This window comes from Octopus bimaculoides, chromosome 19 (assembly GCF_046866305.1).
Source record: "Octopus bimaculoides isolate indiv1 chromosome 19, ASM4686630v1, whole genome shotgun sequence".
Classification (NCBI taxonomy): domain Eukaryota; kingdom Metazoa; phylum Mollusca; class Cephalopoda; order Octopoda; family Octopodidae; genus Octopus; species Octopus bimaculoides.
Window position 1 is genome coordinate 41,987,702 of NC_142946.1, and position 13,759 is coordinate 42,001,460.

Consider the following 13,759-nt stretch of genomic DNA (forward strand, 5'->3'; position numbering starts at 1 on the left):
GCAACTCAATGCTAATCCCTGTATATATATATATATATATATATATATATATATATATATATATATATATATATATATATATATATATATATATATATATATATATATATATATATATATATATATATATATATGTATGTGTGTGTGTGTGTGTGTGTAAATAATACAGAATGGGACAAGAACGCAAAACATCCAGACAGTAAGGTGATACAAGAAAGGGACAACAGAACATCCAGGTAGACGATACAAAGAAAACAAGGACGGGTCTTCTTTCATTAGTCGTGATCCAGATTATTTTTGCAATTTCGGCTGGTTATACTCGATAAATATATGTATACTAGTAGTATAACCCGACCTTGTCCGGCCGTGACTTATTACGCCATCTACGGTAAGTCTTACTAGGTGAAAATCAACTAAAAAAAGAAAGCCTTACAACGAAAAAACCCTTATGAAGTAAATATGTTCATAATTCAAAAGGCGATGAAATTAATAGGGAAAGTCTGAAGGCGTAACATTATTAAGAGTACGTAAATTTCATCCGCCTAATTGGCTGTAGAAATGCTTGTGCGCTGCCCTGATTATACATAGCACGGTAATGCCTTTTAGCAGGAGCTAGGACAGCAATTTCTGATGAAGCAATTGCTGGCGATCTGTTGCTACACAGTTTTGCCACACATACACACATATATATATATATACATATATACGACGGGCTTCTTTCAGTTTCCGTCTACCAAATCCACTCACAAGGCTTTGGTCGGCCCGAGGCTATAGTAGAAGACACTTGCCCAAGGTGCCACGCAGTGGGACTGAACCCGGAATCATGTGGTTGGTAGGCAAGCTACTTACCACACAGCCACTCCTACGCCTATAACATGCGTTCCCATGCCGAGAATCGAACCCGGGCCGCCTGAGTGAAAACCAGGAATCCTATGTATACAATTATAATATAAAAGGATAATATTGTGTGTCTGTGTGTGTGTGTGTGCACATTTATGACTTATGTACAAGGTTCTTGACGTTCGTATCACTCGAAAATAGTGTTAACAGGGATTGGCGAGAATCCTGACGAGTTGAATAAGAAGGAAACTAGTGACATCTACGTCTGTTGCCGGCTGCCGAAAAGGGCCGCATGTGGGGGTCAGGGTTGCTTCGTAGCATTTCGTCCGCCAGGGTTAACTTTGCCTTTCATCCTTCCAGGGTCGATAAAATAATCACCATTTGAGCATTGTGGTCGATGCAATCGACTTAATCCCCTCCACTCCTAAAATTGCTGGCCTTGTGCCAATATTTGAAACTAATATTACGAGAAGGCGTCTCTCCTATCTCTCAGCCGACAAAAATAGCAGCTAAATTTCCTTTAATTCATACAATCGTCTCATTAAATAAAGGAAGGCGGCATTAGAGAATATTATCTAATATAAACCACATTTGCTTGAAAAGAAACGAAACGGTTGCGGTTGGGACGCTTCATATAAAAGTTCGATTGGACGCAAACTTGAGAAGTTTTATAGTTAAAGGGAAACAACTGTAAATTCTCAATTATCTCCCCTTGGAAGTCGGGGGTAAAATTACAAATATAATGGTTTGAATGACAGAGAATCGATGATTCTAGTTATATGTACTACCGGATCTCTAATTCCGCTTTCACAAATCCGGGTCTACTGCAATACTGTGTAATATGCAGCATTGATTAAAATTGATTAATTTTTACGCAGTGTATTAAACTATTTTATTCTTTGCATTTTTTATGTAAATCAATGAAGATTACACATACTCTCCTTTAGAATTTTTTTAATATATTTCTAATTAATATTCATGATTATAATAGTTAAATGAATCATGTTCTATACATCTCTTCATTTAATTTTCATCCAATAAACATTATATTCTATTAACTATTTGAATCAATATTATTGTAATGTGTGTCAGTATGTATGCCTAGCATTTTTTTTTTCACATTAAATTTCGATAAAATCGTAATCTACACCATCTGAAGCTTATTTGTAGAAAATTTCATTTGAAAATATCCATTTTTCTGGAAGTTATAAGAAGGGGCACATTTGTGTAGGTATGCCAATACAGGATATATGTCTGCATTGCTGACGCGGCGGTGTAGTAAGAAGTTTGCTTTCCATCAACATTGTTCCGGGTTCAGTCGCACTGCATGGCACCTAGTATCTTCTAGTATAAGCCCCAGGTCGGCCAAAGTCTTGGAAGTGGATTTGGTAAACGGAAAAGGAAAGAAACCTGTCGTCTGCGTGCGTGCGTGTGTATGTCCGGCCACCTCTTAATGACCGATGCTGGTTTGTTAAAGTTTCAGTAAATTCGCGGATCAGCAAAAGCAAAGTGATAGAAAAAGTCCTGCAGTTAATTTGTTCGACGGAACAATACAAGGCGGTGCTCCAGCATGGCCGCAGTTCAGTGGCTGAAATAAGCAAAGGATAAATAGAAACGATGTGTGCAGGAACGCATGTTGCTGTTGTTGACACTCCGTCGCTTACGACGACGACGAGGGTTCCAGTTGATCCGATCAACGGAACAGCCTGCTCGTGAAATTAACGTGCAAGTGGCTGAGCACTCCACAGACATGTGTACCCTTAATGTAGTTCTCGGGGATATTCAGCATGACACAGTGTGACAAGGCTGACCCTTTGAATTACAAGTACAACAGAAACAGGAAGTAAGAGTGAGAGAAAGTTGTGGTGAAAGAGTACAGAAGGGTTCTCCGCCATCCCCTGCCGGAGCCTCGTGGAGCTTTTTAGGTATTTTCGCTCAATAAACACTCACAACGCCCGGTCTGGGAATCGAAACCGCGAGTCCGCTGCCCTAACCACTGGGCCATTGCGCCTCTGTAGGGAACGCATAAAGCGAGAGCAATAACATTATTGTAAATGAAGTAAAAGAGAGAAAAAAAATAGGTTGCTCTGAAGTAGAGAGCAATGCCCATATGTGTTAGAAAGATCGATTGACCTCTTCCGTCCTTGTCAAGGGGAGTGCTAACCGTCTCTCCTTTTTTGCAACACAATAAAATAGTTAAGAAATTGCTATATATACTATAATAAATACTGTAATTATAAACACAAGGTTACCTAATTTGCATAATTTTCATAAATATCGTTGTATTAAATTATTTTTGGTAGATATATGAATGCATTTCTCTATTTTAGATTTTTATTTATATTTTCAATAAGTTTTGTTCATAATTTGCTGTTTGCTGTTTACATGCATTATTTGCATTTAGATTTAGTGAAATTTATCTAGATTTCTTAAACAAATGCAGATAACCCACCCTGTACTTGTTACATAACATCCGGTAGAGTTCCCTGCCTCGTCGACGCTTACCGTTCACAGATTTGGTTGTCTTACTCTCCACTATGTCTGTCGCGAACATCAACGTCAATAATGTTCCTAATGATGTCGATATCTTCGAGTCTGTTGTGATGCAAGAAGAAAGGTTTGCTCTTTTTTTTTTCTTTCTATTTTATCTTTCACGTAATTCAGACACTGGGCTGCGGCCGTGCTGGAGCACAACCTAATCGAAAATCGACTCCACTACTTTTTATTTTTCATAAGTATGGTAACATATTCAACCGGTTTCTTTTTGCCGAACTGCTAGTCATGGAGACGTAAACAAACCAACACCGGTTGTTAAGCCGTGGTGGGGGCACAAACACAATGGCACACACACACACACCAAATCCACTTAACAAGGCTTTGATTGACTTAGGGGCTACAAGAGAAGATACTTCGGGATTGAACCTAAAACCATATGGTTCCGAATCAAGCTTCTTGTAACTATTTTCTCTTCTTCTCTTCCTTTTTTTCTTTTAATTGCCCGAATACAAATAAGATCAACCGCTGCAAAAACGATAATCATACATAATGCCCAGACATATATATAATAAGAGTCGAAATGAAGAAGCATAATTGTCGTTTAATATATTAAAGTTTCATAAGGAACCAAACGAAGAATAAACCATAAACCATCCAAATGTTGCTAATTATGTTGCTAAACATACGAAATTGTAATGATTAGCAACTAAATAATGCCAGAATGGTGTAATTTTTAAAGTTTCTGTTGGATTTAATTTGATATGAGTTTCCCGTGTTAAACTACAACTGTACCTTATGTTAATCTAGTCTTTGCGTAATTACAGATTAGTAAATAAAGAAAATTGGTTTTTTAAATATATATTAGTAAGAAGAATATATTTTAAAATATATTAGTAAGAAGAAAAACTAGTATTTCTGTGTCTATATAGCATATGTAATTATGGTAAAACACTTAATTAATGTAATTAGTTTTCGAGTATTTTTATTTAATTCCTTTGCCCTACATTGTTATTGTTGATTAATCCCACGAATCAAACCTCATTGAGAAGACACAAATGTAGGCTTTCCAGATATGATTATCCCCATCTTTTTGTATATCAGGGACCTATCTGTGCAATGTGTCCTTTTATGAAAGACGATGGGGTTGTATTCATGGGGATTCGGCTGCTATTTCTAACAGATCAATTGCGTAAAAGCTCAGTTCGTCTCTATCCGACCCTTTACATCATAATGATTGTAATAAACGTTTAACCGATTATATATTATTTATTAAACAAAGTATTATTTTAGCATATATAAGGCTGAAAATAATAAAGCACAAACATTCTTTGGACCCATTTCATTTATTAATTCTTTTCATCAAATATTTAAACATGTAACACAAGCACTTCTTCCGCCCTTTGTAATTAATTGTTCGTCATGTATGAAAACCTGGTGTGGTTTATAACGGAGACCTTGCATCACTTCTATTCCTATTTCATGTATTAAATCCTAAGCTTCTTTCCCTTTCATATATTCAAGTATTGACGTCCATAATACAAACAGTTCTTGCATCTCGTCAAAATACTTCTTGCTTCCTAACCACGTGGTTTTGGATCCAGTCCGATTGCGTTGGCACCTTGAGCGAGTATCTTCTACTTCATCACTTGGCCGACAAAAGAATTGTGAGTGGATTTGGTTGACGGAAATTGAAAGACGCTGGTTGTGTATGTATATATATATGTATGTGTGCCACCACATCTTGATATCGAGTGATAGTTGTAAACAAGTATTACTGTTATACGAGCGGTGTCATTCGTTTCCAGTCTTCCTTGAAAACATGTCCAGTTTTATGGTGGTAGGAGGAAGTGAACATAACCTTCTTAGGAAACTAATGAAGGTTGGCGACGAAAAAGCATCCGGACAGTGGACCGGGGTGGGGGAGAAAGGGGTTGGTAATTTCATAAGAATGTGAGAGTGACAGATAGTTGTATATGAGGGTGGTGGTGAAAGTAGTGGGTGCCAAGCAAGGGTGAACCTTGTGGTTGATGGGTGGGGTGATTAGGATGGGGCTGGGAAGAGATAAAGGTGGTGGTGATTAGGTGTCTGGGTGGAGCCTCAAGGTACAAGGTGAGTAGAAGTGAGAGAGTGGGGAATATAATGAATGAGTGCAAAGCCCATCATGTGTGTGTGTCTTTGTGTCCGTGTAACTCACACCCCACACCAGTGTTGGTTTGTTTACATCCCCATAACTTAGTTGTTTGGTAAAAAGAGGCTGATAGAATATATATTCATCATCATCATCATCATCGTTTAACGTCCGCTTTCCATGCTGGCATGGGTTGGACGATTTGACTGAGGACTGGTGAAACCGGATGGCAACACCAGGCTCCAATCTAATTTGGCAGAGTTTCTACAGCTGGATGCCCTTCCTAACGCCAACCACTCCGAGAGTGTAGTGGGTGCTTTTACGTGTCGCCTGCACGAGGGCCAGTCAGGCGGTACTGGCAACGGCCATGCTCAAAATGGTGTCTTTTATGTGCCACCCGCACAAGAGCCAGTCCAGCGGCACTGGCAACGATCTCGCTCGAAAATCCTATGAAGGCCAGTCAGGCGGTACTGGCAACGGCCACGCTCAAAATGGTGCATCCCATGTGCCACCCGCACAAGAGCCAGTCCAGGGGCACTGGCAACGATCTCACTTGGCTTGCCGGGTCTTCTCACGCACAGCACATTTCCAAAGGTCTCGGTCAGTAGGCATCACCTCGGAGAGGCCCAATGTTCGAAGGTCTTGCCTCACCACCTCAGCCCAGGTCTTCCTGGGCCTACCTCTTCCATGGGTTCCCTCAACTGTTACGGTGTGGCACTTTTTCACGCAGCTATCCTCATCCATTCTCACCACATGTCCATACCAGCGCAATCGTCTCCCTTGCACACCACAACTGATGCTTCTTATGTTCAGCTTTTCTCTCAAGATACTTACACTCTGACGGGTATGCACACTGACACTACACATCCAACGGAGCATACTGGCTTCATTCCTTGCGAGCTTACGTATGTCCTCAGCAGTCACAGCCCATGTTTCACTGCCAAAAACCCTACAAGTACTGGGGTCAATTTGTTTGACTTAAACACTTCAATATGGTACTCCAGCATGACCACAGTCCAATCACTGAATCAAAGGACAATATGTATATATATGTTAGTGTCTATCTTTGTGTCAAATTTAACTTCTGTTGATGTTTCCTATTTTTAATGAGGCCCCTTTTTCTCTCACAGTTCTGTGAAGGCAGGTTATTTGGCTGGTTTGAACCATGGTACTGAAAAGGGTCAAGAAGACGGTTATCAACTTGGACATTCCTTGGGATGCAGTGTTGGAAATGAGGTATACAAATCTCTCAGGTTTTTGGCAACTATATTTCTAACAAAAATACATTTTCTGCATTCTGTATTTCATTTTCAAAATAATGAGGAATTTTGAGAGGCTTTGTGAAATAACAAACGTATAACTTAATAAGAGACTTGGTGTATGCTACTGAAAGAGCATTAAGTCATAAACATCACCTTTGTTTCATGCTTAATGGATATACACCATTGACAGGCATAATGTTATGGATTTTGTCTGAAAGAACATCTCTTCATAGACTTGTGTTAAAAACAATATATGTGTGAGAGCAAGACCTAACAGTGACACATGGGAAAACCTGATCCATTTTGCCTTTCTTGAGGATTGTTAATGACATGTACCCCATGGTCACATGATTGGATGAAATCTGTCACTTCCAATATATAACAGACACCTTAGCAGGCGTTTTTCAGAAAGATGGAAAGATTAATGTTTGTTCCTCAAAAACCTTGTGAGTAGATTTGGTAAACGGAAACTGGAAGAAGCCGTATATGTGTGTGTGTGTTTCTTTGTCTTACCATCATCATAGGCTGGTTATGAATGAGCGTCACCTTCATACGTGGCAGAGTGTCTTGTTTCCAGTCTTCTGTTGCAAACATGTCCGGTTATGGAGAAATAGGTGATGGTTGGCAACAGGAAGGGCATCCACCCATAGAAAATCTGCCTCAACAAATTCTTTCTGACCAATGCAAGCATTGAAGAGTGGACATTGAAACAGTCGTGATGATACATTATTTACATTTGACGGATATCCGTCAAATGTAAATAATATACATAATTCCTCATGTCTTAAATATAGATGATGTTAAAGATGACCTTGCACGCACACACACACACAATCTCATTGAAGTGTTCTTGTTTACTTTTTACAGATCGGCTTCCTACAAGGATTTGTCTCAACATGGTTGGCATTACTTGACCAATCTCCTGATACTAAAGAGAAGTAAGTACTAAACCAGATACTTCACTCTAATTGTTACACAAAGAGTAGAGTGATCTGAATATCTACCCTGGGCCACTGGTGCAACCACTATGTGATCAGACACTTGACCTGCTGGAAATAACAGCCAAATGTCATTCAAATCATATTCCACCATCTTAAAAACAGGAGGGACGTGTTAGATAAGGAAGTCCTAGTGTGGTCAATGAAGACATGGCTGTGTAATTAAGTAGTTTACTTTCCAACTACATGGTCTTGGGTTCAGTCCTGCTACACAGCACCTTGGGTAAATTCCTTCTACTAAAGCTCCAGGCTGACCAAAACTTTCTGTGTGGATTTGGAAGGCAAAAACTGAAAGAGGCCTTGGGTGTGTGTGTATGTGTGCACGCCCTCGCTGTTTCTTTGCTAGTCTTTCATGGAAAACGTATCGTGAGGAAATATGATGGTTTTACCTAATATTTCAATATTTCGGGATTAGGAGCCCTTCCTCAGGAAATCTTTGGAGAAATAATGTTGCTTGTTGATTTCTTTCTCCTTTGTGATTTGGTATAGATATATGGTGAGTGTTGGGAAGGGATAAGCACTCATTCTTCGCCCATATCACAACACGGTCATGCAAACACAGTTATCTTCCCTTGGCACACTTTATACCCAGCCACTCCACTTTTCTCAACCCTAAAAATAGTTGCATCCGACGAAGTTTGTGTGAGTAAAAGCAGTTCAAAGGTGCAATAAAAAGCCGTTCAAATCCTTCTCTCTCTTTCTCCCATTAACAGACTAACCAAAGGTCTTGTTCAAAGTGTTAAGCTTTTATTTCAGGGCAATTTGTATTCCCTCTGCTTGCTTGTGGCACATTATCAATCCTGGAGGAATTGAACACTCAATCTTAAAGGACAAAAGCTAAACACGTTATAGTAGTTCTTTCTTTTTGGGTTTCGTGAACCTTTGTTTTTGTTTGAAGAATGGATTCTTGTAATACCCCAAGAAACTCTCATACATCAAAATCTACATGGGAGTCCATCATACAGATATATATATATATATATATTAACGTTTGTATAGTTTGCATGAAGTGTTGTCACATATATATAATGTTTTTAATTTTTTTAAGACAAAATGCAAGTTATAAAAATAATAAGGTTGATGGTTTTACCTAATATTTCAATATTTCGGGGTTAGGAGCCCTTCCTCAAGAAATCTTTGGAGAAATAATGTTGCTTGTTGATTTCTTTCTCCTTTGTGATTTGGTGTAGATATATGGTGAGTGTTGGGAAGGGATAAGCACTATGATATGTCTGTGTGTGCTGTATTAGTGGCAGGCGACTGTGGTAGAGAACAAAACATGACGAGAAGTGAGCTAATAACACCACTTCTACAAAGATTTCCTGAAGAATTGCTCCTAACCCTGTAATATTGAAATACCAAGTAAAACCATTGACCTGTATTATTTTTGTAACTTGCATTGTTTTGGCTTTAAAAAAAGATGCTTAAAAACATTTATATGTATATATAAATACATACATGCAAATATATATTATTTCTTTTCCATTTTAGAACTTCCAAGGCATTAACATCTCTGCAAACTCTTCTTGGTAAATATCCTCTGGGAACTGTGAATAGCACATGTGTCACAGACCTGAAAATGATCCAAGCAAGATTTAAAAAGGTTTGTTTTTCCTACTATGTTCTTTGCTAAGAATTTGATTTCTTTCTATAACTTTATAGGCACATGCATAGCTCTGTCGTTAAATTTACTTCAGGAGCACATGATTTCAGGTTCATTTCCTCTGTGTAGCATCTTGGCAATTGTCTTCCACCTTGCGTTGACCAAAACCGTCATCATCATCATCATCATCATCGCTTAACGTCCGTTTTCCATGCTAGCATGGGTTGGACGGTTCAACTGGGGTCTGGGAAGCCAGGAGGCTGCACCAGGCTCCAATCTGATCTGGCAGTGTTTCTATGGCTGGATGCTCTTCCTCACGCCAACCACTCCGTGAGTGTAGTGGGTGCTTTTTATGTGCCACCGGCACGGAAGCCAGTCAAGGCGGCGCTGGCATCGGCCACGTTCGGATGGTGCTTTTTACGTGCCACCAGCACGGGGATCACAAGTACAATTTCCAGTAAGTGAATTTGGTAAATGGAAACTGAAAGAAACCTGTTGTGTGAGTACAGACATGTCTTGATGTTGCTATCATTGCAAGTGAATTGCTTACCTGGTGAGGCTCAGCAACAGTAAAGGCACCCAGCTGTACAAAATCTGCCTTAAGAAGCTTGCTTCCCAACACACTTAGTTCTTGGTTCAATCCCACAGCGTGACCCCTTGGGCAAGTACCTTCCACTTTAGTCTGGGGCTGACCAGAGCTTTGTGAGTGGATTTGGTAGGCATAAACTGAAAGAAGCCCATTATGTGTGTGAGTTTCTTTGCATCTGTGTCCCCCACCTCGGCTTGACAACTTGTGTCGGTGTGTTTATGTCCCCATAGCTTAGCAGTTTGGCAAAAGAGACCAATAGAATAAGCACCAGGTTTAAAAATGGGGAAAATAAGCCCTGGGGGTTGATTCATTCAACTAAAAGTTCCTCAAGGCAGTGCTCCAGCATGGCCACATACCAATGACAGAAACAAGTAAAAGAAAAACAGATAAAATACCCTTAGATATTTTGTCCAGTTCTCTACCAATTCTACTAATTTTTTTTTACCTATATTTTTAATCTGTTGTTTGTTTGTTTATATTTTCAGGTTGTGTCTTTGCTGGGTATAAATATCAGTTGGAGTCACACGGCATCCAAACAAGAAAGCTTATCGTTTTAGCAATCTGCTTTGTTTTGCTGGGGTTTTTTTTTTTGGTTTTTTTTTTTTTTTCTTTGCGAGGAGGACAAGAGAGAGAAAGGGATTCTGATGCCTGAACTGTGTGAAGAAAAGATGAAGAAACCTCTGCATTGAGACAACTTATGGTGACTGTGTCTAATGTTTTATTCCTTATACCCAAGATACCTCACTGGACCAAATGCTGAACTGCATTTACTCCAATTTTGCATTCTGCATTGAAGTTCCGCCAGGGTCAACTTTGCCTTTCATCCCTTCAGGGAGTTGATAAAATAAGTACCAGTTGCATACTGGGAGGAGGGAGGGGGGCTCGATGTAATCGACTCAACCCCTCCCCCAAAAAACTATTGACCTTGTGCCAAAACACTTGAAACTAATATTTATTTCTACACGACTCAGTGCCACACAAGAATCTCTGATTCATTCTTAATATTAATGTTCTTCCTGTGAAAATTGGGGTTTAAGTTTTTGCAGGATGACGGAAGTAATGGGGAGGGGGGTGTTGCTTTGTTTTTTTGTTTGTTTGTTTTTGTATTTTTGTCTTTGTTATTTTATTGGCAGTAATTTCGATGTGTGTGAATTTTGTAAATGTAAGTAAGAACTTGATTCCATTACCAAAAAAAAAAAATGTTTGCTGCAAGTCATCATTGATTTCTTATAACACCTGTCTGCTGTTAATTCTATTTGTGAATGTGGACTTAAGTTTCCAATCGAAATTAAATTTGGTGGGGAATGGTTATAACTTGCAGACACAACACACAAGTCTGAAGTTTGATGACCAAAGAGTGGCAAATTCAAAGCAATTAGTAAAAAAGAATATTAGCTTTGGTGTGGCAGAACTAATTAACAAGTGACTACTGACCTAAAAAAAACAAAAAAAGACTAAGTCAAAATTTGACTGTGACAAACAAATCAAAACATGATGGTAATGGTCAAAGAAACCTGCATTTAGAACCACATGTGTATGTATGTATATCTCGTTAATTAATCTGTCTGCCTATCTATCTATCTATCTATATATATATATAGATTTAGATTTAGATTCAAAATTGAATATGGTACTTATGTTTAGGCACCAGAATATAGTATGGTATTATCCAAAAAGCATTCTAAAAGCGAGGTGATCAAAAAAATCAAAATAACCAACACGGATTTTAAAGATGATTGCAGTACACACGTTTCATGCTACTCCATTTATATAAATGGAGTAGCATGAAACGTGCGTACTGCAATCATTTTTAAAATCCGTGTTGGTTATTTTGATTTTTTATCTATCTATATATCTATATCTTTCTAGATAGACAGATAGAAAGTTTCATGTATGGAAGCCAGTTTAATAGGTGCCATGCCTGAAGCTTTTGGCTCCTGAGTCACTTTATAACTTCTGCCCATTAAAAATAATACCTACATACAAAATATATGTGTGTGTGTGTGATATAATTTTATATTTAAAAAGATAATCATTTCCATGTCATCATCATTTGATAATTTTAGATGGGTGTTTCTTTTTTCTCATACTGGCATGAATTAAAACGGGTTTCATCAACAGACATGGTCCACATCATTAAACACACACACACACACACATGGCAGCAGCCACTTGGTTGGAGTGGGGTTCTTACATGTTTTGCAGTGTGGACTGGTGCATTTTATGAAGCCACCAGCACCTCAGTGAAATTGCTCGATGTGAGATAGAGTCCACAAAACAGGAATTAGTTTTCCTGACATTGTAATCAACCCACATTGACAAAACAAACACTAACAAATACAGGCGGGCTGGAAAAAATCATTGTCGTGAACTATCTGCTCAAAGGGAAAAAAAATTTTAAATGTCCTGCAAACATCCAAAATTCAGAGCTTTACCCAACCCCAGACTTGTAGTTTGTGAAGAATGAATTTTAAAAAAATAATCTTTCATGAAGATCCTAATAACTCTAACCATTCCAGTGACTCAAGAATGTGTGTATGTATATGCTAACTGTTGTTGCTTCAACATCAGCTTCGAAAAAGAAAAAGAAAGATGCTGCTTGTTTTGACTGCTTCTTAATTCATATTGAATTTCTAGTCATTTTTTTTTTTTTTTTACTTTTCATTTAAAAGAAAATCTTTATAATTTTAATAAATTTTGCAAAGAAATGAAATTTTGTTTGTTTGGTTTTTCTTTCTTGTGCGTATTAAACGATATCATCATCATCATCGTTTAACGTCCGCTTTCCATGCTAGCATGGGTTGGACAATTTGACTGAGGACTGGTGAAGGACAATTATGGATGGAAGGGAGTAGTGAACTTTTTCCCTGATTATGCACAGCTGAAATCAGGGGTACCTGTGTGTTTTTTATGTCATCAAATACAGTTTTTATAATTTAAGAAATTCAGCATTTTAACAAAAGAAAGCATACAATTAGGTCCATACAAATATGCTGTACGTGGATGATAGACTTTGAGACAAAATATATTTTTTTACAAACGTTCTCTACTTTACAAAAACTATATCAGCTAAACAAACGGCCTTTCCTAAATGCATTAGAAGCATTATAACATATTCTGATTACTATTTCAGATAATTATCATCGTTCTCTTTGAGCATATAAAAGACAAATTTGGCTGGGGCAAAATGAGTAAGTCGAGATAAGGTAAATTTGCTGCATCAATTCTCCAGAAAACAGACCCATGCATATCAATATTCATCCCTAGACATCAAAAAGATCAGAATGCAAAAGAATTTTTAAATATCTAGGTTAAATGAAAGAGGATCAGGGAAAAATGGCACATGAGATGAAATTAACGAAACTCAACTAAATAAGAAAAAAACTCCGCATAAAATATTTATATCTTCTTCACGATCTGTAGGAATGTCCTCTTTGGGACATATTTACTCACCATGCAGTTAATGAGAAGAAATTATTGAAATTAAACATTACTCATTTTACCCCATTTTAGACGTTTTGAAACTTCAAAATGATCAAACTAGACATTTGTGTGGGGAAAAAGATTGACTTGGAATTCAATAGAGAGAAGAATATTAATTGTTAAACACCAAAAATTATCCAGATATTTTATTAGTAATCTCAATTACAATCGGATGAAAGTTGAGGAAAAATTACTCCAAAAAACGGGGACCTACCACCTGACTATGTTTCAGACGTTCTGAACTTCAACAATAATTATGTTGACCAATTTTTACTCCAAAAGATGATGCAACAGTTTAGAATAATGATTCGGTACTTGCGATGTAAGGATTTCAAACAGGGGGGGGGGGGGAGAAAATAA

At 38.0% G+C, this 13,759-nt stretch overlaps 1 protein-coding gene and 1 non-coding gene across 2 annotated transcripts; one reads left to right on the forward strand and one right to left on the reverse strand.

Moving 5' to 3' along the window:
• Positions 1-2,910: 2,910 nt before the first annotated feature.
• Positions 2,911-3,026, reverse strand: LOC128250193 (U6atac minor spliceosomal RNA). The gene has a single exon (XR_008266291.1). It is a non-coding gene; the product is annotated as a U6atac minor spliceosomal RNA (small nuclear RNA).
• Positions 3,027-3,302: 276 nt separating this feature from the next.
• On the forward strand, positions 3,303-12,629 carry LOC106873566 (uncharacterized). Its single transcript, XM_014920994.3, has 5 exons — positions 3,303-3,457; positions 6,595-6,700; positions 7,594-7,664; positions 9,216-9,327; positions 10,402-12,629. Exons 1-5 carry the CDS (start codon positions 3,378-3,380, stop codon positions 10,471-10,473), a joined length of 441 nt encoding a protein of 146 aa, XP_014776480.1. The 5' UTR covers positions 3,303-3,377; the 3' UTR covers positions 10,474-12,629.
• Positions 12,630-13,759: the final 1,130 nt, after the last annotated feature.

What these genes read in the sequence shown, in the direction of transcription:
- LOC106873566 (XM_014920994.3), top strand. Translation starts at nt 3,378, where the DNA reads ATGTCTGTCGCGAACATCAACGTCAATAATGTTCCTAATGATGTCGAT. An exon ending in GTTGTGATGCAAGAAGAAAG is followed by an intron (nt 3,458 to 6,594) that starts GTTTGCTCTTTT and finishes TTTCTCTCACAG; the next exon opens with TTCTGTGAAGGCAGGTTATT. An exon ending in TCCAAGCAAGATTTAAAAAG is followed by an intron (nt 9,328 to 10,401) that starts GTTTGTTTTTCC and finishes TTATATTTTCAG; the next exon opens with GTTGTGTCTTTGCTGGGTAT.